Source organism: Cricetulus griseus, chromosome 3 (genome assembly GCF_003668045.3).
Source record: "Cricetulus griseus strain 17A/GY chromosome 3, alternate assembly CriGri-PICRH-1.0, whole genome shotgun sequence".
Lineage (NCBI taxonomy): Eukaryota > Metazoa > Chordata > Mammalia > Rodentia > Cricetidae > Cricetulus > Cricetulus griseus.
In genome coordinates, this window is record NC_048596.1 from 8,010,249 (window position 1) to 8,035,606 (window position 25,358).

Below are 25,358 nucleotides of genomic sequence, written 5' to 3' on the forward strand. Positions count from 1 at the left end.
GTAAGCACGAGCTACCTCCGACAGGAGGCCCTGTCCCATAATCTCCAAAGGAACTTGAAGTCACAGCAGACATCTGTAAGACAAGCTGAGAAGGAAGCCATCTGTGGCGCTAGGCCAGCCCCGTCTACCAGATAGGCAGTGACCAAGAGCGTATAGTACCTAGAGTGAAGCTCTGGGGACTCGAGGACGGTGTGACACTTACAATAGAAGTACCCCCACCCCAAACAGTAGCAGAGAGGTCACACCTGCATTCCTTGGACCAGCCACTCAACCAATTAAAGGTCAAGGAAAGCTGCCTTCTCTGCATTAAATATCTATCTTAAGTATAACCAGTTCTTTGTAGCAATGATAAGTCATTGTGGGTTTATAACAGAGAAAAGTGAAATAAAGTTAAACCAATTACAACAGCACATTCTTTTTTTTAAAAAAAATAAGAATCACATTTATATATGTCACTAACATATTTTGAGACAAGGCTGAAAACACATTGCTATGAAATCCATTTTTTTTAAAAGATTTTATTTATTATGTGTACAACATTCTGCTTCCATGTATATCTGCACACCAGAAGAGGGCACCAGATCTCATAACAGATGGCTGTGAGCCACCATGTGGTTGCCGGGAATTGAACTCAGGACCTCTGGAAAAGCAGTCAGTGCTCTTAACCACTGAGCCATCTCTCCAGCCCCACAACAGCACATTCTTATAACACAAATAATAACAACCCAGAGACAGATACTGGGGTTCAAGCTGAAGATCAGAGAAGCAAAGCAGCCAACCAGTAGTAGCTCCTACCTCTACAAGGGCAGATGGAGATCCTGGCTTCTGTGTACCTAGAAACTAAATCTCCCAATGTGTCTGGAGACTAATTGCCTAAGACTGAATGCCAAGACTGACGGCCAGCTCTGAGACCCTGCTCCTTCCTGTCTTATAGACCTCTCTAGTGCTGGGATTAAAGGCATGAGCTCTGTTTCTCTTTTAGCCTGATTCACTCTCATGTAGTCCTGGGTGGCCTTGAACTCCCAGAGATCTATCTGTCTTTGTCTCCTGAGCCCTGGGATTAAAGGTGTGTGCCACCACTGCCCCAGCTTGTTTGGCTGTGGCTAGCTTTGCATTCTGATCTCCAGGCAAGCTATATTAGATCATAAATAATATATCACCACACATACTTTTTTTTCAAATGCTACATAAAGTCCCATTTTATTTTTCCAAGATGTTTTTTCTTCTGTCTTCATGAAGCCATCTCTTTCCATGGGCTTTGGTGGAGGTTGTGATGCAGCACCAGCAGGTCTAAATTGTGGTGGAGGTGTTCAGTCCTTCCAGGCTTCTGGAGATCCATTCCTGACTACTTTGCTATGAATAGCACAGCTCACACAGTAATGCAGCTTGACATAGAGTTTGGGAAGCACATAGGTGTCCAAGACATTTGCTTTGGATATGTCCCTGACAGGAGCTGCCTCTAAAGTGTTCTGAATGGCCAACTTCTTAATGGCCTTGTCCTTGGGCATGCACTGGGCACAGTTCATGCAGCAAATTGGCTACACAAGGCCTCAGCCTTTTTTTTTTTTTTTTTTCACCCCCGTTGTTTCATCTTTTTTTTTTTTTTTTTTTTTTTTTTTTTTTTGTCATCTTGGAGCCAAGACCTGAAAGCCATCACACATACTTTTAAAGAAGGGAGTCACATAGGTAAATCATTATGTCTTTCACTCTACACAGAGTATAAGAATGGCATTGTTTAAAGGTAATGATAAGTTAAGGGGTATATTGTAAATCTTGGCTAAACTATTAAAACAAAAGAATATAACCTGGCTAGGTAGGGTGGTGTAGGTCCTAATCTCAGCACTTGTGAGTTCAAGACCAGCCTGATCTGCATAGAGAGGTCAGATCGGCCTGTAGCATAAAGTGGAAAAAATATGAAATCATGTAAAAATACTAAATTCATCCAAAAGAAGATAAGTACAAATAAGGGATAAATAGAAGAAAAACAGCAAATGGTAGCTTGAAGTCATGTTGATTGTTTTATAAAAGCTAATTTAAAGCATAGGAGTTCTAAAGAGAAACACAAAGTCTTACTGTTTGCTACTTACAAACAACTCTGGGGGCCTGGATCAATCTCAGTATAAGACCCTTTGCCTGGCGTGCATGAGGACCTAGGTTCACTTTCTGTAAAACAACAGCAGTGAGCAGGAACAACAAAAACCCTCTAAATATAAATACACAAATTGAAACAAAGGGGCTGAGCTGGGCACGATGGCACATGCCGTTAATCCCAGCACTCTGAAAGGAGGCAAGGAAAAATGAGTTCTAGGCCAACCTAGTCTACATAGCAAGTTCCAGCACAGCCAGACCTACACAGAGAGACCCTATCTCAAAACCAAACAAACATCCCCCCCAAATAAACCAAAGGAAAAGTAAAGGGGCTAGGGAGATGGCCCAGCAATGAGAGAGCATAGCTGTCCTTCAGAAGAAGGGGGTTCAGTTCCCAGCACCCACATTGTCTTCCTTAGGGTCTTTTTTTTTTTTTTTTTTTTTTTTGGTTTTTCGAGACAGGGTTTCTCTGTGTAGCTTTGGAGCCTATCCTGGCACTCGCTCTGGAGACCAGGCTGGCCTCGAACTCACAGAGATCCACCTGCCTCTGCCTCCCGAGTGCTGGGATTAAAGGCGTGCGCCACCAACTCCCAGCTTCCTTAGGGTTTCTATTGCTATGAAGAGACACCATGACCATGGCAACTCTTGTAAGGAAAGCATTTAATTGAGGTGGCTTGATAACAGTTTCAGAGCTTCAGTACGTTGTACCATGGCAGGGAGCATGGCAGCACGCAGGCAGATGCGGTGCTGGGGGAGGAGCTGAGAGTTCTACATCTTGAGGGCCACAGGAAGTGAACTGAGACACTGAGTGGTACCCCGAGGAAAGGAAACCTCAAAGCCCGCCCCCACAGTGATGCACTTCCTCCCACAAGGCCACACCTCTTCCCCACCCCGGACCCCTGAGACAGGGTTTCTCTGTGTAGCTTTGTAGACCAGGTTGGCCTTGAACTCACAGAGATCCACCTGCCTCTGCCTCCCGAGTGCTGGGATTAAAGGTGTGTGCCACCAAAGCCCAGCTAAGGTCACACCTCTTAATAGTGCAACTCCCTGTGAGATTATGGGGGCCAATTACATTCAAATTACCACACTCGGAGGCTAACAATTATCTATTACTCCAGTTCCAGGGTATCTGACTCTCTTTCGGCTTCTGCAGGCACTGCATGCAAGTGATGGACATACATACATACATACACACATACATACACACACACACACACACACACATACACACATACATACACACACATACATACACACATACATACACACATACATACACACACACATACACACATACACACATACACACATACATACATACACACATACACACATACATACACACACACATACACACATGCACACACATACATACATACACACATACATACACACACACATACACACATACATACACACACACATACACACATACACACATACACACATACATACACACACACATACACACATACATACACACACACATACACACATGCACACACATACATACATATACACATATATACACACACATACACACATACATACATACATACACACACACATACACACATATACACATATATACACACACATACACACATATACATACATATAAACATACATACACACATATACACATACACAATGCATACATATATATACACACATACATAATACATACATACATATACACATATATACACACACATACACACATACATACACACACACATGCACACACATACACACACACATACATACACACACATACACACATACATTCATAAACACACACTATCTATCTATTACAAAATTAAAAAAAATTAATCAAGCCAGGCACAGCAGTACAGGTCTATAACCTCAGCACTCTGGATTATCGTAAATTCAAGGCCAGCCTCAGCTACATAAATGAGTTCAAGACCAGTCAGGGCTACATGCAATCGTATGTTGCTAAAATTCCTTCTCAGAGGGAGATATAAGTAACATCTCCTCCCCAGGCCCCAACTACACACTGGAGTGCAATTCCACCTGAGTTCAATCTAGAGAATCAGACGAGTTTATTGCGCTTTCTTCCAGAGCATAGGTGAGGCCTCACCTCCTGGGTGTGTCTGCTCCCTCCACCGAAGGCTGCATCAGAAAGTCTTCACCCAGCTGTCAGAGGTGGAGCTCCTGCACCCTTGTCTTCCTAGAGTACATACTCTACTCCTCCCCCAGGCACGAGCACACACAGGTCGTAGGAAGTGACTGGATGCACTCACCCGGTAAAGGGCTCTGAACAGTCAATAAACCCAATTGGGATGACTTTTTGTAATTGCATTCGGCTGAATGCCCCAAGACTGCAGTTGGTCGGTTCAAAGGACAGTCCTGCACAACATCTTGTCTCAAGAAGATAAAAACCACAGCAACTCTTAAGAACAAAGGCAACCTCCAAAAAGCCCAAAACTATTCCAATGGCTTCGGTGAAATGAACAAATTAGTTGAAAAACACCAATCTACTAATGCTCACTCAGCAACAACTAAGTCACTGGGACGGCTCTCCTGCTACTGAAGAAATGTTATCGTGTCTAACAAACCTCATAAACAATGTCAGGCCCAAATGACTGCCTGGCAAATTCTACCAGACATTTAAAGAAGAAACAATAGCAACTGTGCAATTGTTTATAGACGCTGGTCTACTAGACCTGTAAAGAAGAAACAATAGCCGGGCGTTGGTGGCGCACGCCTTTAATCCCAGCACTCGGGAGGCAGAGGCAGGTGCATCTCTGTGAGTTCGGGACCAGCCTGGTCTACAGAGAGAGTTCCAGGACAGCCTCCAAAGCCACAGAGAAACCCTGTCTCAAAAAAACAAAACAAAAACAACAACAACAAAAAGAAGTAGTAATTACTCAATTGTTTGTAGAAGCTGGACAAGGAAACATTCTCTCTAGTTATTTTACTTATTTAAAGATTAAAATTACATCTATTTGGAATGGAGAGCATGTGATATACTCTTCCAGAGAACCCAAGTTTGATTTCCAGCATGAGCACCCAGTGGCTCACAAGCACCTACCTGTAACTCCAGCTCCAGGGAGACTGAAACCTCCGGCCTCTGTGGACACCTGCTGTGTTCACTGCACACACATGCACACACATGCAAAACAGTACAAATAAATTACGTTTATTTTAGTGTATGTGGCAGGCTCATATGTAAGTCAGAGAACAATTTGCAGGAGTCTGTTCTCTCCTTCCACCCAGTGGGGCTGGGGATCAAACTCAGGCATCAGGCTTGGGCAGTAGGTACCTTTACCTGATGAGCCATCTCACCAACCCCTCCCTAAGAATTTAATGAGGGAAGCATCATTTCTGATACTAAGGCAAGACAAATGCATCTCTAGAAAAGATTACAGATTAATATCCTTCATAACTACAAAATCTCTAACAAAATATTAGCAAATTGATGCCAGAAATGTGTTTTAAAAAATACAACACAGTGGAGTTTCCCCCAGAAATAAGATTCGATCAAAATTTATTTATTTATTTATTTATTTATTTATTTATTTATTTAATTTTAGTTTTTTCAAAACAGGGTTTCTCTGTGTAACTGCTCTTACTGTCCTGAAAATTCACTCTGTAACTAGGCTGGCCTTGAATTCACAGATATCCACCTGCCTCTGCCTCCTGCGTGCTGGGATTAAAGGCATGTGCCACCACTGCTTTGCCAAGATTTGGCCAGTATTTAAAAAGCAATCCACAGCTAGGATTGATGACATAATCCTTTAATCTGAGCATCACCAAGCAAGACAGACAGATCTCTGTGAAGTCTGCATAGTGTCTATATAGTGAGTTCCAGACCAGCCAGGGATACATTGTGAGACTGTGCCTAAAAACAACAACAGCAGCAACAATAAAACCAATCCATTGGCCAGACAGTGGCACACACATTTAATCTCAGCACTTGGAAGGCAGAGGCAGGTGGATCTCTGAGTTCAAGGCCAGTCTAGTCATAGGGCATGTTCCAGGACAGCTAGGGCTACACAGAGAAACCCTGTCTCAAAAACAAAAACAATAAAACAAAAAGCCAATAAAAATACCAATACCAAAACCAAAAACCCTTTTGGACTTAGAGAAATGAAATAATTAGTCCATCTCCACACAGCTGGTAACTGACAGAGACAAAACTCAAATAATTACTGCTATCTCATTAATCAGAACCCATGGTACCACACCACTCTTTGGTCTCTTACCAGCCTATGGGTGGGCTGCTTTTGAGTCCTATAGGTTGGAACCAATAGGTTTCTTTCAGTTCAGAGCCCTGTCTACTTGGATCCAAGGAGCAGGCGCTCTCGATAGGTCAGGTCCAGCTAGAAGCGGTGAGCAACTTGACTTCTATGATGTTCAATTAAATGGCTCATACTTCCATATCTCATAAGAAAACCCCCCAAAAATGTCCATATAAAATCTATCCCTAAACTGGCCCCTGTGTTGGCTAGCTTTGTATCAACACAACCCAGAGTTATCTGAAAGGGTGTGTGTGTGTGGGAACCTCAATTGACAAAACACTTCCATTAGATCCTACTGTAAGGCATTTTTAAAATTAGTGATTGGTGGGTGAGGGTCCAGCTTGTTGTGAGTGGGGCCACCCATGGGCTGGTGTTCCTGGGTTCTATAAGAAAGCAGGCTGAGCAAGCTATGATGAGCAAGCCAGTAAGCAGCACTCCTCCATAGCCTCTGCATTGGTTCCTGCCACTAGGTTCCTGCCCTGCTGAGTTTCTGTCCTGACTTTTCAGTGATAGGCTACAAAGTAGCTTTGCGTCAAGGTGTTTCATCCCAGCAATAGAAACCCTAAGAGAGCCACAATTGGACTACTCCACCCTTATCATCTAATAAGTGCCTTCTAGATAATATATTTACATTATTTTGATCCCACTCTAGAGATCTTGGCCAAGTCACCAAGGAAGCCAGTCTCATCAAGGAATTCTTGGGAGAGAGACGGCAGACAAATGAGTTATTTCTGCACTCTGAAACCGCGATACCTAACAGACCTTAAGGGAGGAAGATTTACTTTGCTTCGTGACTTCAGTGCATCAAGACGGGCATGGTGCATCAACCTAGCTCTTGGGAGGAAATAGGGAGGACCAGGAAGTAGAGAACAGGACCCCCAGGCCATGCAGCCAAGAGTCTGCCCCTAGGGATCTATTTCAGACAATTAGACCCAATCTCCTAAGGCCCCACAGTCTCCTGAAATATATCCGCTGTCTTGGGGATATGCATTTGAAACATGAGCCTGTCAGCGGGAACATTTCAGGTTCAAACGACAAAAAGCAACACACAGGCCACTTAGGTATGTATTCCATACCTTATGCCATAAACAGTACATGTAGACTTTAAATGAGGTTCAAGGGATTTGTGGTTGCTTTAAGTCTCTGAGAAAATGGAAGTAAAAGAAAAAGAAATTTGGGATTATTTATGGAAATGAGGTTGAGTAGTTAAAAAGAATACATTCTCTATGCTAGGCATGGTAGTATGCTCCCCAATCTCTGCACTGGGCATGGTGGTGTGCTCCACACTCAGAAAATCCAGGCAGGTAGACTGAGCCTGAGGCCAGTCTGGGCTACATAGCAGATCCTGTCACAAAACTAAAATAAAAGACTAAATTGATAGCAAAGCTGCCATCAGCTTCTGCAGGTCAAAAGTTTAGTTCTGAACTTCCACATAGCCCTAGCAGACAGACAGGCAGTCATGAGTTTCCGGATATTCAGAAGATAAATCACCAGTTCAGAGAGATACCGCTGTTCTGGCTTTTGAAGTTGGGGGTGACATTTTCTTAGGGTCTTTGCCTTGGGTGCACAGGGCTCCTGACACTCCCTAAGTACTTGTGGGACCCTACCCTCCCTCCCGCCAGGCCCAGCTCAGACATTAGGGTGAACCAGAAGGGTTCGTGCATACATGCAGTTGGGAAATTAACATCCTATTGTCTCAGACTCAATGCATCTTCACATGAAACAGTGGAGACAATAACGCTAGCTGGGATTCTCCATCTGCTGCTGGACACCAGTGTGAAGTTGATCCAACACAGGTGTGACAACCAGGGAGATGAGCAAGTGGAGTGATAGTCCCAGAGCCTTTCCCAGCTGTGGGGCTTCACTTGGCCTGCCCCATGCCCACCATGACTCACTTATGAGCAATCCTCAGATGCCTGATTTAGAGGACTTACTCACCCTTTAGAGACAGACTTTAATGCAATAAAGCAAATGACATCGAGTGGGATGTGGCTGGGCACAGTAGTTCAGCCTGCAGCTGGCTTCCCACTCCCCAGCTCTCCCTACAAGGTCCTCCAGCCACTCGGCACCTGGGCAAACCTGCACAGTAAGTTTCCAGATAACACCCCAGGCCTAAGTCGAGGCTTAAGGGATATGGGACTTGGAGGGTGTCATGAACCAGGCAAGCCAAGCCCCAAAGTCTGTCTGCAGATTAGCTTGGAAGCACGAGTTAGGGGGAGGTGAGGATATCTTCCTCCTTGTCCATTGCTCTACACAGAGGAAGACTTACTTGGATGTGATAAGGGGCTGAGTGAAAGAGACCAGGTCTTCTTGGTCTGTGCAGCATTCCCATCTGTGGGCTTCCCGAGGAGCCCATGGAGCTTGGTTTGGGGAAAGGAAAGGAAGGGAACAAACGAGGTCCCATGCAGCCTTAGGGTGTTTGTTTTGAGAAAACTGGGCCACTCAGCCAGCAAAGTGCACATCCGGTAGCTAGAGATCTCTTTGGGCCCTTCTGGAGAGAGAGGTTTGCTGGAAGCATCGGCTGAGTGGGAGGGCTTAACACCCAGTCGTTTTCCTGTTGCCACGGGTTAGGGACCATGGCCCTTGTGGTCTGGAACTTAGTCTGTGCCAATCAAGCAGTTGATCCTACCTCTTCCTTCCTTCACTGACGCACAGGAAATTACTCAGAAGGCAAGTTGAGCTTCACTTGGATTGAAACCCACTCACCTAGGAACTCCGGAGCCAGTTATCTGGAAGAATCCATTACAAGGGTAAAAGGAGCGGGGCAGCCATTCAGGCAGGGAACCTTTGTCCCTCAATTATCTGTAGCCAGTCAGGGCAGAGGGAGGCTGGAACAGCCTGGCATTTGGATTTTCTAGAAGGAAATTTCCAGGAACTTTGCAGAGCATCTACCTCCTTTCTGTCCACTTCAGGGATGAGGAACCAAAAGTCATACCAGGCTGTTAAGGCGAGAGCCAAGGCGGAGGTCTGGTCTGGCTACTTGCAGGACTTTTCTAGCAACATTCTGTCCTTGTTAAAATCACAGACTCAAGAGCAAATTATCTACCAGGCCCACCCACCGTTCATTTGGAAATAAAATGGAGCTAGAGAGATGCTCAACAATTAGAAGCACCCTGGCTGCTGCTCCCGTGCTTGAGCTCCATCACCACACAAGGCAGGCCACAACTATCTGTAACTCCATTTCCAGGGAATGTGATGTCCTCTTCTGGCCTCTGTGTGTGTGTATGTGGTGTGCACAGGCAAAGCAGCCAAACATAGGAAGCAAAAATTTATAAGTAAATACACACACAAAACAGTAAGGCAGGCTTAAGTCCCCACCCAAAAGTATTTCTTCCTAGTCTGAGCCACCACTAACAAGAACAAGCATTTTTATTTTATGTTATTTTTATTTTACACTATGTAAAAAACAACAACCAGCAACATACCACTTTTCTTCACATTCACATGGGTTTGGGGGACTTATTGCCTTTCCCCTGGAGAAACAACCTATCAAAGAACCTAAGTAGTACCACGTTGCAGAGGATGCAGACCCCAGCATCAGTAGCTTGAAGACAACCCTCCAGGGGCAGGGAGGGAAACAGTGTCACAATGGACAGCACACACACACACACACACACACAGAAGGACACTAAGCTGAGTGAGTACTGAAACTGCCACTGACCCAGGTCACAGTGCACGCCTCCTTCCTCTGGGTGCCCACTGCCACCTCCTCAAAGTGGTGACTTTTGGTCTAGGGTCCGAAAACACTTTTTGAATGACACCAAAGTTGCTTAAAAAGATAGGCTGGGCAGGTTCAAGTACGTGTAAAAACCATGCCGGGAGTCCAAGGTCACAGAAGAACTCTAGGTGAGAAACCAACCCTGACAGTTCAGCATCTTCTTCAGCCAACACCTTGCATGGGACCCAAGATAATCTCAAAAAACACTTCTGGGTTCAGATTGGCAGGAACTTCTGTCTGGACAAATCTAGCAGAGTTAACTTCTCTGACTGGGTGGTGACCACCTTATTCCCTGAAGTGACAGAGACAAAGTTTGCCAAAGTTCAAAAAAGACAGAGTAAAAATTGTGCTTCCTTCGAAATGAATTGGCTTCGTTACAGCCTTCTCTCCTGGGCTCGCTCCCACTTTTGTGGGTGTTTATTGCCTTTAAGCGTGAAGTGACAAGGCGAGCTTCTGAGGAGCAAAGACTAGGCGCCCCTGAGAGGACGGGGCTCTAAAGTACAGTAGTCAGCACTGCTGTGCTGGTCATGGCTTGGCCTTCCTACAGTCCCGAGAAGCCATCCTCGGGGTCAGTCTCAAGTGCGCCTGCGAGCCTGGTGACCGTCACCACCTCACTGGGGCAGCGGGACAGAGAGAGGTCTTCAGTATTGCACAGGTCTGAAATGTCCACAAGTTTAAAAATAACAAAAATCACAGTTGCTCTTGGGGATTCACTGGTAGCCAATCCCAGCCTCAGCAGGACGTGGCTGTGGCCACAGGGCTCCTGTGGAACTCTGCGACTGTGGGGCGGGTGGGCACTGGCGCCAGCACTGAGGTAGTGAACGTGCAGTAGGGAGCCTGCGTGTCAGGGCTCAGTGTCTGTAAATGGTCTGTAAACGTGGGGCTGGCTGCCTCCCCTTGGCAGGAGGGAGGCTGGGGGGTGGGTGTGGAAGGTAGGATCTCAGACTCATACTGAAGAAGCTGTCCCATAAAGCCAAAGTTGGGAGAGATCACGCTCCTCCTCTGCTTGACGTAGTCGAAGGCCTCCTTCAGGCGGAACTGCTTGGTCTTCATGAGGTACGCCATGCAGATGGTGGGTGACCTCGAGACCCCAGCCTCACAGTGGACTAGGACCTTGCCTCCTCCTTCCCTGACGCAGTCTGGAATGAAGAAAGAAAGGCAGTAGGTCAGAACTAGAATCTAAAGGAAATACCAAATGCAGGACACACACAGGACAACCTGTGTGACCTAGTGCCTCCACTGTGCAAGTTCAAGGGCCATGGTCCTCAAGATGACACATACCTACAGTCCATACTCCCAACATCTGAGAGATGGATGCGAGGGCCACAAGTTCAAGGCAAGCTCGAGCTACGAAATCAGACTTATAAGGGGCTTGAAATCCCAATGACGGATGTCCCCACATGTAGGACCTTTGTTCTGTTTCCCAGGACACGTGCTAGACCTGGAAATGTCCTCTGCAGAGACAGCTCTGAACCTGTGCTCTCGGTCTTTATTGGGTCTATGTAATGCCCCGAGTGTCTAAGGCTCAAAGACGGACCTGGAAAAACATTAAGTCTCTGGTTCTGATCCAATGGTGACAACAGGCAGCAACCTGGAAGGGGTCTGTTGGATTCCCTGAGCAACCCTGTGTTGCTGTGACAGGGAGGGATGCTTGGTAAGCTTCCAGGGTTCTCACCATCAAACATACAACAAACAGCACCCGGCCACTAATTATAGTCGTGGCTAAGTGACGCTTACTAGATGGAGGATATAAATGACTTTTGCAAACTCCATCTTGCTCAACAATGGGAGTCACTGCTATAAAGTCACCACCATCAGTTAGCATTCTTTTGCTTACTATGGTGTATGTGTGTGTGTGTGTGTGTGTGAAGGGTCCTTCTGTTCCTGCTCTACTCTTCCCAGAAAAATAACTGTTAAAAATAGGAAAGGCTATAGGTGAATACATATCAAATCAAAATCACACAAAAAGTCTCCCAATTCCTCTCTTGATAGAGTGGAAGTAATTACCTCACAAGAAGTTAGATGTAGCTATAACTGGTACTATATAAGACCATAGTATTAAATAAAAAACAAACAAACAAACAAACAAACAAAAAAGCCAGTCTGTGGTGGTGCATGCTTTTTTTTTTTGTTTTGTTTTGTTTTTGGTTTTTTGAGACAGGGTTTCTCTGTGGCTTTGGAGGCTGTCCTGGAACTAGCTCTTGTAGACCAGGCTGGTCTTGAACTCACAGAGATCCACCTGCCTCTGCCTCCCGAGTGCTGGGATTAAAGGCATGCGCCACCACCGCCCGGCCAGTGCATGCTTTTAAATCCCAGCACTTGGCAGGTGGATCTCAGAGAGTTCGAGGCCACACTGGTCTACAAAGCGAGTTCCAGGACAGCCAGGACTATTAGACAGAGAAACCCTGTCTCAGAAAAAAATAAAAAAAAGATGAAAGGAATATGTTGCCCTCTTCCCACCCTCCACCATGTGCTTAAAGTTCAAGAAGCCTGAAAACAACTCTATACCTAAAAGATCAAATTTCTAAGAGATCAGAGAGGAACCTTTGAAATTTCCAGTAAGAACAACAACTCCAGAGCATGCCAGAGGAGCCCACTGGAGGTACCGCATGCAACCCATCAATCCAAAAGGAGTAATAAAGAGCCCTGTAAGTCAGCTCACAGCAGAGAGACCCCCAGTCCTGGGGATTATGGGGCTTGTTTCCCCTCGCTCCGTCCACTGCCACATTCCAGAACCGAAAGGATATGGGGTGCATTGTTTCCAGAACTCTTTCCAAACCTCTGCTTCTAGCCACCCACATCATCCTCCTCCCTTGGGAAGGCCACTGGGGAAGCTCAGCTCCTCCTTCCATTGGCAGGGCATGCGTTGGGGTTAAAAAACATCAGGAGCTTTTGAAACATTGTGGGACTGTGTCCACAAACAGACACAACATGCACACAGGATGTGGAGGGAGGGTTCTCAGAACTGGACGGGGGCAGGTTGCATGACCTCACTCGGCAGTTACTCAGGTAATTAAGTAACAGGCTGAGAAGGGCAGAGCCCTCCTAAGGGCATGAAGAAAAGCCAAGAGTTCCCACCTAGAATCCACCATCGTGGCTGCTTCTCAGGCTGCAAGAGGATTCTCAGCCTAGAGACTGGTGACAAGGAAAGCCTCTGTGTGTGCCTCTGGTGAGTTTGTCAAGATTTCTTGTGACGTCGTGTGTGGTGAGCAGGCCCTTCCACATGGCTGAAGGGCCTTTAATTGCTGCCTGTGCTAAGTAATTACCCTTGTGTCTAACCCTGCCTTTAACAAGACGATGTCTCCACCCCAACAAGTACGCATGTTAGAGAGAAAGAAGGAAGAGAAAAGGGGGCCAGGATCAAGAGTGTACATTTGAGACAGAGAAGTCAGGCTAAATGGGGTGATGGGATGTATCTGGGATGTGAGGGCAACTGAGGCAACACGGCAGAGAGCTCTGAGGCCAAGGCTTCAGTCCCCAGGCCTGTACAATGGAAAGACGACAACTGCTTCACAAGGATACAGGGATGCATAAGTTGCCAAATTTTCTGTGCATAAGACACGGGGCTTGAGGCAAGTGCTATCTTTAATCCAGAGTTAGCTGAAAATGAAAATAAATTGCCTCCAAAGCCGTTTGCCAGAACTGCTTGGAGCTGCCGGGGGCCCTCACGGCTTAGTGCGTAAGGAGTGCTCCCTCCATCCTTCTGTTTGCTTTAAAAATAGCCTAACCTACGTAGAAGGAGGCTCCCCCCTGCTTTCCTCCCTCGGAACATTACACATGGACGAACTCTGCTCCCAACCGGTTGAAACAATAACAAGAGCAGGAAAGTACTGCCATAAAACGATATTAATTCATTCATCTCGTAAAACCAAAACTTCTAATAATAGCAACTCAGTCCTCCCGTTGCCTTTTTGATGGCCAAAACTCCTGTTCTTGGCCCCAACTCTTCGGGCTGCACACACAAGACACTCTGCTCAAGCTGGGCATAGCGGGGGGGGGGGGGGGGTCCTGATCGAGGTGGAAGATGATCAGGGGTTCAAAGTCACTTTTGAGCGCATAGCAAATTTGAGGCCACCCAGGGCTACAGACTTCTTTCTTTTTAAGAAGGTAACCATACCAAGATATCAAAAGATAATAATACATATTCCACTCCAAGGAATTTCCCCTAACAATGGAGAGGGGGTGGCTGGACCTACCAATAAAATCAATTGCTTCTTGAAAGTGGGAGCTAATGTCAGCTGTGTGGCTGTCCTCCACGGGGATCCACTTGTAGTGTAGGTGGGTGGCACAAGCCTCAGAGGTCCGGCGAGAAACATTCAGCAGGGCTGTGATGTGCAGGTTGGCGAGGAACTCGCACTTGGATGCATGGTAGGCACTTCCAAGGTAGAGGAAGGGAAGGATTTCAACTGGGCCACCCTAGAAGCAGGGACAAAGGACAACCAGGAAATACTGCATTAGCTTGCTCATGTGGGAGAAGAAAAGCAACAACCCTGACCTATTTGTTTCTTAGGGTGGGAGGTTCCCTTTCTGGTTCCCAGGTAGAGAGTTCAGAGCCAGGGCAAGTCAGCCAAGAGTGGGTGGCACCACCATCCTGGCAAAATCTCTACCCTTGTGACTCAGTGACAGCAAAACTCACAGGGACCAGAGTTTCAGCTGGAAGTCACAGAAGTCCCAGGGTGGGAAGTGGTCGGAACTGAAAGGGCCCTTGTTAAAGCTCAAACTCCCCCAAGACAACCAAGGAAAGCTGGGGTTCCCTGAGGGGCGGCTTCCTAACCCACAGCTATCATGGAAAACGGTTTGACAAAGTCTCCTTTACAGCATTTTATATCAAGTACTGCATAAACCCTAATACACTGGTGATCTACATTTTAGGGATAGTAAAGGTGCCATCTCCTCACCCCCCTTCTCCAAAAAGTAAGTTTCCTAGAATCAAAAATATCCTACCTACCCAGAGAAGCTAGACTCAGAAAGCTGTTAAACCACAAGCAGAGGGGCTTCCCCACCTCGACCTTCACACGGGGCGTAGGAGTTAGAGAGACTGAGGTCATCACCCATATCTCAGGCTTCTAGTTCAGAACCTCCCTACAAAGGCAGAGTCAAAGACCGTCCACCCCCTAGGTGAAACATAGCTCTAGGCTAGACAGACTCAGTAATCCGCACATTTACAGGGTTCTAAGGTGCCAAGCAAAGGCCAGTGACTGTTGGAGTCCCCCGTTTCCTGCCCCAGAAAGAGGGTGGAATGGAAATTCTTAGCTAGACCCACAGGAAGAAAAATGGTAAGGGACCAAGAGGTGGGGATCAGCAGCAGGCTTGTCTCAACCCACCCAGCACTTCAGGGGTTTACGAAAAAGCCAATCATGGACACACACACACACACACACACACACACACACACACACACACACACACTTTTTGACACGGGGTCTCATATAGCTCAGGCTGGCCTCAAACTATTCATAGCTGAGCTGGGCACAGCATGTAGGTTTGATATTCCTGCCTGTCTCCCTAATGCTGGCATTAAAGGCATGTGCTTCCATGCCCAAGTCTATATGGTTCTAGAGACTGAACCCAGGGGCTCACCGTGTGGTAGGCAAGCATTCTACTAACTGAGGTACATAATCTACAACCAGCATTTTTACTAGCACCTACAGTTTCAGGGGCTTGAGATATAGGTACTAATCTTAAAAGAGATCTGTAAGATAGGTAAGAAGGCCATTTCACATCGGGTTCTTGAGGCGCATATGTGATTAAATAATGCCAGAAGTAGAGCAGGGACGGAGAACTAACTCGGACTGACTTGGCTTGGGTGGCAGGGCTTCCCTGAGTCTGTTTACAGCTCAGTATGGGAGAACAGGGTCATTCATGTTTTACTCCTTCCAGACACATGGTCTCTGTATGTGCCAGGCTGGCCTGGATGGAATTTGCTGTGTAGCTCAGGCTGTCTTTGAACTTGCGGTAATCCTTTTGCCTTATCCTGACAGTGCTGCTACTGTGGGTGCGTATCTGGCTTAGATTTCAAGGATTTCAGGTAAAAATGGGAAGGAAATATTTCCCTTCTCTCTTGCATTTCTCTAGAAATCCCCTAGTAATGAGTCCACTTGCACCCCTCCCCCTCTCCTCCACACAGGACAGGCAGCCTTCCAGAGGCAGTGTGGTGCAGAGGTTAGGAACACGGACTGAGCATCTGAGAGAAGACCTGTAGCTTCTCACTGATCAAAGCTCAGGCAGCTTCTCTAACCCAGAAGGAAAACCGTGGAATTTCTACCCTCTGGGATAATTGGTAAGACATAAAGGAATAATGGCTGCATTATTAACTTGTACATTATGTGGCTGCCATCTTCATCCAGCTGAAAAATGAATAAATAGCATCCACCTTCTCTCCCTGGAAGACACAGGGCAGATACTGAGGCCCAGCAATCCCAACAGGTCTGGTCTTGGCCTCAGGGCAGACTGTCCCGTCCCCTGCACCCAGCCCAGCCCAAGCTCCCCACTGGCTAGAAACTATAAAAATGGTAGAGATGGTAGACCCTTCTTGGGAAAGAGGTCAGAGACTCAAATCTAATTCCATTCTATGGTCAGCTATAGCCCCATCCCAGCCCCATGCCCCATGGCATCATTAGCCAACCCCTCAGAGCAGCAGGCTGGTCACTGCCTAAAACTGCTGAGTGACTGGAAAATGCTGATACAACAGCCCGGGATAACATCCAACTTCTCCTGCAGCTCAGTCCATCACACCCCTAAAATTCTATTTCTCTCCTTTCCTAAATCTTCTGCTCACCTCAAGAAGACACCAAAGCTGTCAGAATACAAAGAGGCTAAGATAGCTTCGCCTGCCCTCTCTGTGTACCAGGGGTTCCCCGGGTGAGTGGTGAGGACATCTGAGCACCCTACCCTCAGTGGGCAAAAGGGCCAGAGCTTTCACAACCTACTTCTCTTTCATTTTCTGAGAAAGAGGCAGAACACAACCCCAGTTCACAAACACATAGGCATCCAGCTTAGACACACGCTGTGGCTTCCGGCTCGTCCCACAGGCTCATTTTTCTTGAAAGCAAACAAACAAAACCGATGCCTTTGGCATCTGGCCAGGCTAAGAGGATTCCAGTGACCAAGAATCCCATTAGAAGCAAGGACACCTGTTTGTATTTAGAACTCTGTCTCCAGGTGCTGAGTTTTGCCCATGGCAGGGAGTTGGCATTTTTAGCCATGTCTAGAAGGCTCATTATTAGGCTTTGCTATGCTCTTTGTTTTGAGGGAAAGACTGAAAAACTCCTTGCAAGCCGGATGTGTAGGTCAAAGGGCAGATGGAAAAACAGAAGGTCCTGGGAGGAACCAGAACATGGAATTGAAGAGCAGCCACCTAGGCCTGAGGCTACCGTGGACCAGTGGCTGGAGTCTCGTAAACTGGCCTGACACTGTCAAGATATCCCACTGGCCAATGATAAGTACCTTGCCCCCTGTGAGATGGCAAGGCAGGGTCTGAACTCTGGTTTCTGTCAGGCCTGGACTGCTTTTTCCGCACCCTCCTCCATCATTTTATAGGTACCCAGCCTCCTAATTGTCAGTGAGTTATACAAAGCATACTTTTTTTTTTTTTTTTTTTTTTTTTTTTTTTTTAGGAAAAACAAACAAAACAAAAACCCCACATGCTTACAGAAACATCTAGCCTTCTAGTATCTCCATTTCCTCTGGTACTAGAATCTTTGAAAATATGTACCAGAAACCTTCAGGAGACAGCCAAGGATGGGGGCACAAGCCTACAACCCCAGCCTTGGGGGAGGTTCAGGGAGGAGGATCTTAAGTCCAGGCTACCCGGGGCTACATGACAAGCCTATCCCAAGAAACAAAACAGAATGGGCCTGGAGAGATAGCTCAGCAGCTGAAAGCATTGCGTCCATTCTTGCAGAGGACCTAGGTTTGATTCCCAGCACATGGCTGTAACTCATAACCCTCTGCAGGCACGCACGGAATGCACACACATACATGCAGGCAAAACACTCATACACACAAAACAAAGCAAACAACACAGAAAGCCTGAAAGTGAGCTCCAGGGAAAAGGCATTTTCAGGCTTCCCAGAACTGCCCAGGCCAGCAGCTTCTCTTCTCTACAGAGGCTGCCCAGCATCCCGTGGTCCAGGGACCCTAGTTAGGTGTGTGTGCTGGGAGATGGCCCACTTACTCTCCACGGGAACCCCCGTGGGCAAGCCACAGCAGCTCTCAAGGACAGTGTCAGTTCCCATATTACAAAGCAACAGCCCCAGTCAGGGTGCTGAGGACGGTGGGGACAGGAGCCGGAACCACATACCTGGTCGTAAGCTGGTCTGCAGGTGACACTAAGAACCGGCTTTCCACACTGGCTGAGGATGCCTCTCTCACTTTCAATCTTCTCCTGTGGAACAGGCTTCACATCCACACAGCACTCAGGATATTGCGAGTAGAAGGTCTCATACCCCCCTTCAAAAAAGCAAATGAACAAACAAAAGTGAGGCAGGCAAAGGCATGGGGTTCTTGGACTGACAAAAAATATCCACCCTGACTGTGTGAGAGCTAAAACAACAAAGCTGCTAAGGTGATGCAACTTCGGAGGGTATTAAAAAACTAACAAGAGCAAGTGAGCAGGCTCAGTGCCTACTCAAGCCACCTGCCACCAAAACCCGAAGACCTGATTCCACCCGAGAACCGAGAACGAGAGGGAGAATCAATTCCTGCGTGCTGTTCTCCGGCCTCTATGCGAACTATAGCTCATGCATGCTCAATAAAAGCATCGGTAAATAAATGCAATTTTAAGAAAACTGACCCAAACCACCAGTTTTAGAATAAAAAATAATGGAATTCACTCACACACACCACCTCCACCTTACACACACACTTCTAAAGGTCTGTCCTTTGGAGCTAGAGAGATGGAAAGCTCAGCAGTTAAGAGCACCTGTTGCTCTTACAGGGCTGGGGTTCAGTTGGCAGCACCCACATGGCATCTCACAACAGCTGTAATTCAAGTTCCAAGGAAGAGTCTAACACCTTATTCTGACCTCCTTGGTTCCTGTACACACACGGTGCACATACACTCACACATACACAAAAAAATAAATCAAGTTTTTAAAGGTCTCTCACAGAGAGGCAATGATTAACTTTCTGTGTCTATCAGAAGCAACTTATCTGGCATCTGGCAAATACCAACCATATCCCCCCAGGAAGCAAAACAACAACAAAAAGCATTTTTTCCTCTTGTTTATCTAAAAACAAAGGTGTGAATATGCAAAATTTCATTAATTTCTATGACGACTCCCAAACTGACTTTTTCCCTTCCCCATTAACTCTAGGCAAAACTACAACTGTATCTTCTCCCATTCACAGAATCGTGGTGCCCTTACTCCCTCCTAAGTTCCTAAGGTCACTGGCAAGCCTTCTGTAGGTCTAATTTAGCCATAAATCAAGCCAATACGTCCTAAACCAAATGGAAGAATGCAGACCTTCTGGGCATGTAAGGGCGCCTCTACCACAGTTCAATTCCTCCAGAAGGGTCCACTTGAGGTTAAAGGGGAGCCTCTGAAGGCAAACACGTTTGCATATGCCTGTAATCTTAGCAGGTGGAGACTGAGTCTGGAGGATCATGAGTTGAAGGCCAGCCTGGGCTGTATAGCAAGAGCCCTCTCACCCCCCCCCCCCAAGTAAGGTAAAAGTGACCTTTTACCTTTTTAAAAAATGCACCCACATCAATAGTCTCCAGACCAGTAGGGGAAGAACCAGTAAACTTGGCCTGGAGGCCGGTAGAAAGCCAAAGCATTATAGGTAGACAGAACACTCTTGCTTAGGAACCTTGTTTCACAAACAGCAAGTGAGGCACTACTGAGAGTCTGCAGGAAACCCACCTGTCTTTCCCTAGCCTCAAGGATTCACCTGGTGTCAAATCACCAGTTGCATCAGCATCCTGAGCCAAGGACCTTTCCAAGAAGCTTCCTGTGTGCTTCTGTCTCTGGTAATAGAGAGCCCGCCCAATAGTGGAGGCCTCACTCCTGCAGTCAGCAAATGGTTAATGGATTACCCGGCAGTCTCTGACTCCCTCCCAGGAGCTGCAGCCAATTCCTAGAATGAGTCATACTGTCATTCTGGCTTCCTCTCAGCTTCTGCCCCGGCCCCTGCCCCCATTTAGTACTCCCAAATCTCCCCCATGGTAACTAACAAAGAGCCCACCGGCTCCCTGGAGAAACCTCGAGCTCTCCACATTCTCTGTCCTCAAGACAAGGAGCTAGGCTAGACGGGGAAGTGAGTGGAGGTGCAGGCTATGGGGCTTAGCTTCCCCAGGCAGCCCCTTCCTTCCGTTCTAGGAGGCAACTGAGGCACACAGCCTAGGAGTTGGGGGGGGGGGCATTTGCACCTCCTAGTCAATAAATCACAGGGATAGGCCTGAGTTCAACAGTTTGGGTTCCAGGAAACAATACGACAGGTTTGTGGGCATCTGGAGAAAGAATAACCCAAGCACTCCCAAACTTGAGTACAAGAAGCCTTCAGGACACCTCATCTCTAGGCCTTAAATAGACCATTTAAGAGCTGGCACGGAGGGAGGGAGGGAGGGAGAGAGGGAGGGAGGGAAGGGGAGTGGGGGGAAGGTGTTGGTTAGGGCCTGAGACTGCTTGCCAGTTAACAAAATAAAACAGGCAAAGTGTCTCAGTGTAGCTGAAGGACAGATAAACAGGGCTTGCCTCTTCACACTGGGGTCAGGAGATTAGGTCTCTGCCCTCCACCTACTCCCACCGGAGGTGTGGAGAAAGAACATTCCTCTCTGGTGTCTCATTTATGCCTCACTCCAATTGCAAGAGCACAAGCAATTCCTACGGCTGCTTCAGAGTGAGTGATTTTCAGTCATCACTGACTGCCAGGGGGACAGAGGCAGAATATACAAGGAAGTACCGGCTACCCGCCTGGTCCTCATCGCCCCTTTTCAGTGGGAGAGGGGACTGTAGGAAGTGTGACAGGCCTAGCACCATCATCTGGATGCCAGCAGGTCAAACCCCAAATGCCCACCTGGACATGTGCTACCTAAGATAAAGGAATTCTCTGCAGCAGTTTGAACTTCAGCAGTGTTATCTGGGTAGCAATTTCTACCGAAATCCTCAAACGCACACCACTTTTGATCTTGGAGTTTTCATGGTTTGAATGAAAGACAAGACTGCACACGCCAGAGCTCCTTACAAGGACATCCACCCTTTCATTCACACAGCCAGGCTGGAACAACCTCACGGCCATCACCAGGCTATCAAGAACATGGTGTCTCCCAAGATCTAGCAGGGTCAAAGAGGCAGGATAGGGAAATAGACGGATTTGTTACTGGGGAGAGGAGCTAGGTGTTAGGGTGTGAGGAAGACATACATTTCCTTATACACACTTTGTGTATTCATTTTCACCTGGCTATATGTCCCTTCATTTTTCAAAAGAGAGACTTCTGCAGAGCTCAGAGAAGGCCACCCTGTCACACCCTGCAGCTGTCATCCACCCCTGTTATCTCCCAATGGGATCAAGAAGGGACAGTTAGCAAGAGGTGTTAACAGATAGGGAGCTACTGACCAGCCTCTGGAATCTTCCTGGCCTGCAGTGTGTGAAATTCAAAGTCGCAAGGCTTTGAAAGAGTCTTCCATTCACTGCATCTGAATTCTGAGCCACACTAGGGTTCCTGCACAAGGTGTTCTGTCAACCCGGCTCTGGGGCCCTAATCACCTCTGCACCCAGGCCAGGGCTCCCACACTTATGAGGTTAGACGGCAGGATCAGTCACAGGAAATGACCCAGAAATCAATGATGTGGGGATGTGGGGTTTGAGAGTAAATCACCCACCCACAACCGGAAGCCAAAGTTATCTCCCCAGCAGGTGAAATGGTTGGGCCCGGAGGCCGCCCTTGAAGGCCTAAAACCAAAGGCCACAGAATCTCCTGCATATCTCACTGCCCCTGCGGCACCTCTCCTAACTGGGCTGGCCAGCTGGCAAGTCTCTAACTGAGGCAGTCAGTCCCGGGGACAATCCCCTGCTGGGGAAGGGACCGGGAAAGGGACGGGAAAGCTGTCAGCTCCAAATTAAGCTTTAAGCTCGAGAAAGGCCAAGGATGGGAGAAGGAGGCTGCAGGAAAACAATAAAAAGCAATAAAGCGAGAGGAAGGGGAGGGACTTGCCCGGGTCAAAAAGGCAAGAGGCCCACCAAGACACAGCCTAACGCACGGTAATTGTCTAGGCGGGAAGAAAGGGGACACCGCGGCGCCACTGGCCCGGGGGAGGGTCTCGACTTGTTCGATCGCGCCAGATCTTGTTAAGAAAGACTCGGACCCCCGTAGTCTGCAAGCGGCGCCAGGGCCCAGCACGAGCCCTCGGCCCCCGGAACTGCTAAGGAACACCGCCCGCAGCACCTTCCCAGCCCACCCGGCCCGCAGGACGGACAGGTTGCCAGACGCTTTCGAGGAAAGGCGCCTGGGTGGGGAGCAGGAAGCCCCGGACGCTGACGCTTGCAAGGACCTCCCAGGCGCACGCGAAACCCCGGGGTGCACACTCCCTCGAGTTGCGACTTTCTCCCTGCGCCGCGCGGCGAGGGGAGCCTGGGGACCGCGGTGTCCCCGGCGCAGGGTGCCGGGGGAGCGGGGCGGGTGGCAGGGGGCCCGCGGCTCCCGGGCGAGCTCACCTTTAAGGAAGTAGACCCGCGGGCCGGCGGGCAGGCAGGCCAGCAGCGAAGTGAGCACGACGCGCGCGGCGCTCTCCTCGCGCAGCTTCTGCCAGTGGCGGCTGCCCTGGTCCAGCACGACCACGGCCGCCACGCCGCCGCCGCCCTCCTGCAGCAGCCGGGCGCGCGCCGCCTCGTCGGGCAGCACGTAGCGCGCCGACACCGCGCCGCCCCGGGCCCGCCGCAGCACCACCGAGTTGAGGTTGACGTTGAGCGAGCCGCGCACGCTCGACGCGGCGAAGGCCAGGTAGGGCCGGCAGTCGAGCACCACGCAGCGCGCCTCGGCCTCCTTGCGGAGCATTTTGCGCAGCTGGCGCCCGTCGAGCGACGTGACCTTCATGCCGCCGCCGCCACCCAGCGGCCCAAGGCCGGCGTGCGGGGCTGTGGCCTGGCGAAGGGAGCCCGGCGCGAGGGTCGGCGCGACGCTCTCCCCGGCCCGCGAGGCTCGGTGCCCCGGCCCCGCCACTCGCCGCCCCAGAAAGCCGGGGATTCCGCCGGCAGCGCAGCGTTTTATGTGAATGAGTGCGCGTCCTGTGACGTGACTGCCCATATAAGGCCAAATATGGGTGTTTCCCCGCCCCCTCGGCGCCGGCCACGCCCCTGGGCGGGGCTGCGGGCACCCGCCTCCGCCCCGCGAGCGGGATGCAGGCTTAGTCAGAGCGAGAAAGAGGAAGTGGCGGGCGCCTGCCGCTGCCTCTCTCGGGGGCCCGGCGCGGAGAGTCTCACTCACACATCACCCGGTGGGCCGAGGTGACCCACGCTGTGCGGGAAGAGGAGGAAGCAAACCCGGTTCGAGCCCGACCCCGGGCCGCCCCGTGGTACCCGGGGGCCTCCCCCGGGTGCATCCCGAATGGATTCGGATTCCGGGAGTCAGGAGGCAGCGTCTGAGATGACCCGAGGCGGTGCATGGCTTGGGGATCTTAATGCTGGAGGCTTCTAGCACGTCCTCTCTCTCCACTTTTGCTGTGTCCTGATTTTCCTTAATAAAAAGTTTCTGAAAGTAAACACACAACCCAAAGGGGGAAGTTGGAAGTGGGTGAGACGGGAGAGACAGCAGAATCAAACGGATTCTGCCTCAGAAGGATGGACGGCCCCGCTTGTGTTTCTCTCCGTAGATAAGAACGGTATAGCGCCAGAGCTAATGAGACCGTTTCAAAAAACAAATAAGCAAGTACAATACACCAATTTAGGAGCTGTTCTGTTGTTCCGGGACGCCTGTCTTGAACTCATTAGCAGCAGGGTCCACATGGATCCAACAGAGGGGCTCAGTCCACTAAACTTGTCCAGGTGGCTTCTGGATTTGGGCAGGATTATGGTGGATCAGTGTAATCCCAGGCTGTCTACCCCCGCCATTCTCTCCCGAGTTTCATGCTGGCTGCCTCCATTCCCGGAAAGCTAGGTGTGATTTGTCCCCTCTGCAAGTATTTATTGAGGGCTCTGCTAGCCACCAGGACACGTGAGCTGCAAACGCGTCTCTGCCTCCAAACCCATTGCCAACGAACCATTTTACTGTTAATCTTTTGGTGAAAAAAACATCTGTCCATTAGAGGGAAGTTTATTTACAACAGACATAAGGGGGTGGGATTTTTAAGAGAAAGCAGAAATCAATTTCCGAGATCAAATCAATCGACCCCAACAACAGTAATAGCTGGCATTGCATCAGGACCATAGATAGCAGTGTTCAGTCAAAAGTCCTGAGTACACAGTGACTGGCCTGTGATCCCAGCAGGCGTGGGGTGGGGGAAGAGCTGAGAAACCAAGGCCATAGACCTGTCTAAAAAAACAAAATAAGTAAACAAAAGATGCCGGCCTAGCCCTGACTGCGGTCCCCCTGATGCCATAGGTGGGTTTTGTTGTCTGGGGTTATCTGCTGCAGCTTCCCCATAACCGGCTCTTCATCAGGAGGGTTCTGTCTGAGTAACCATCGGTCTCCACCCCCTAGGCATTTCATTCCAGCGAAGACACAGGGGCTAGACTCTGTGAGGTGTATGGAACACCACTGTACGCAGGATTCACTCCATGGTGGGGTGGAAGCTAGAGGAAGTTTCTCTGAGATGAGAGCTAGGACAAACTTCCAAGAATGAAAAGAAAACACGTGATGTTAAGGAAACAATAGAACAACCAAAGAAACAAAAAAAAAAAACCCAAACAACCCAGCATACTATGTGCTGGAGGTGCGCCAATGATGACTGCAGAAGCTCAGCTCAGGGACAAGCTCAGTATTAAGACACGAGGCTTCTGTGCTTTCTCGGACAAGGAGAAAGTCTTGTAGTGCACATGGCAAACTCCCTGCCTGTCCTTGTCTCCCCAGGGATGGCATGAGCCCTGTTTTTTTTCTTCTCTTTGGTTCATTTCCTTTCCCTGATTTTTGGTTACGTTGTTTACTGTATGGTTTGTTAATTGTATTTATTATTATCATTTTTGTTGTTGAGGCAGGGTCTCACTTATCATCTGCTTGGTCAGTTCCATTCCTTTCATTTTTACCCACTTCCTGATAGGGAGGGAAAAACCAAGCTATTTGCAGCTTTCCTGGATTACCAATATTGGCTTCTGTAACTACATGGTTTTGTTTGTATTTTATTGCTCTTCTA

The 25,358-nt window shown here is 48.5% G+C and overlaps 1 protein-coding gene across 1 annotated transcript; it reads right to left on the minus strand.

Annotated features, from left to right (window-relative positions):
* Nucleotides 1–8,287: 8,287 nt before the first annotated feature.
* Nucleotides 8,288–23,255, minus strand: Dusp5 (dual specificity phosphatase 5). Its single transcript, XM_027407024.2, has 4 exons — nucleotides 22,729–23,255; nucleotides 18,374–18,522; nucleotides 14,268–14,487; nucleotides 8,288–11,210 (listed from the first exon to the last, which is right to left on the minus strand). The coding sequence occupies exons 1-4, from the start codon at nucleotides 23,105–23,107 to the stop codon at nucleotides 10,804–10,806; spliced, it is 1,155 nt and encodes a 384-aa protein (XP_027262825.1). The 5' UTR covers nucleotides 23,108–23,255; the 3' UTR covers nucleotides 8,288–10,803.
* Between the last annotated feature and the right edge of the window lie 2,103 nt (nucleotides 23,256–25,358).

Bases quoted from the DNA above. Each gene is read 5' to 3' on its own strand.
- Dusp5 (XM_027407024.2), bottom strand. From the start codon at position 23,107: ATGAAGGTCACGTCGCTCGACGGGCGCCAGCTGCGCAAAATGCTCCGC. The intron at 18,523-22,728 runs GTGAGCTCGCCC...GCTTTTTTGAAG, and splicing joins GCGGGTCTACTTCCTTAAAG to GGGGGTATGAGACCTTCTAC. The intron at 14,488-18,373 runs GTATGTGGTTCC...CCCTGCTTCTAG, and splicing joins GCAGACCAGCTTACGACCAG to GGTGGCCCAGTTGAAATCCT.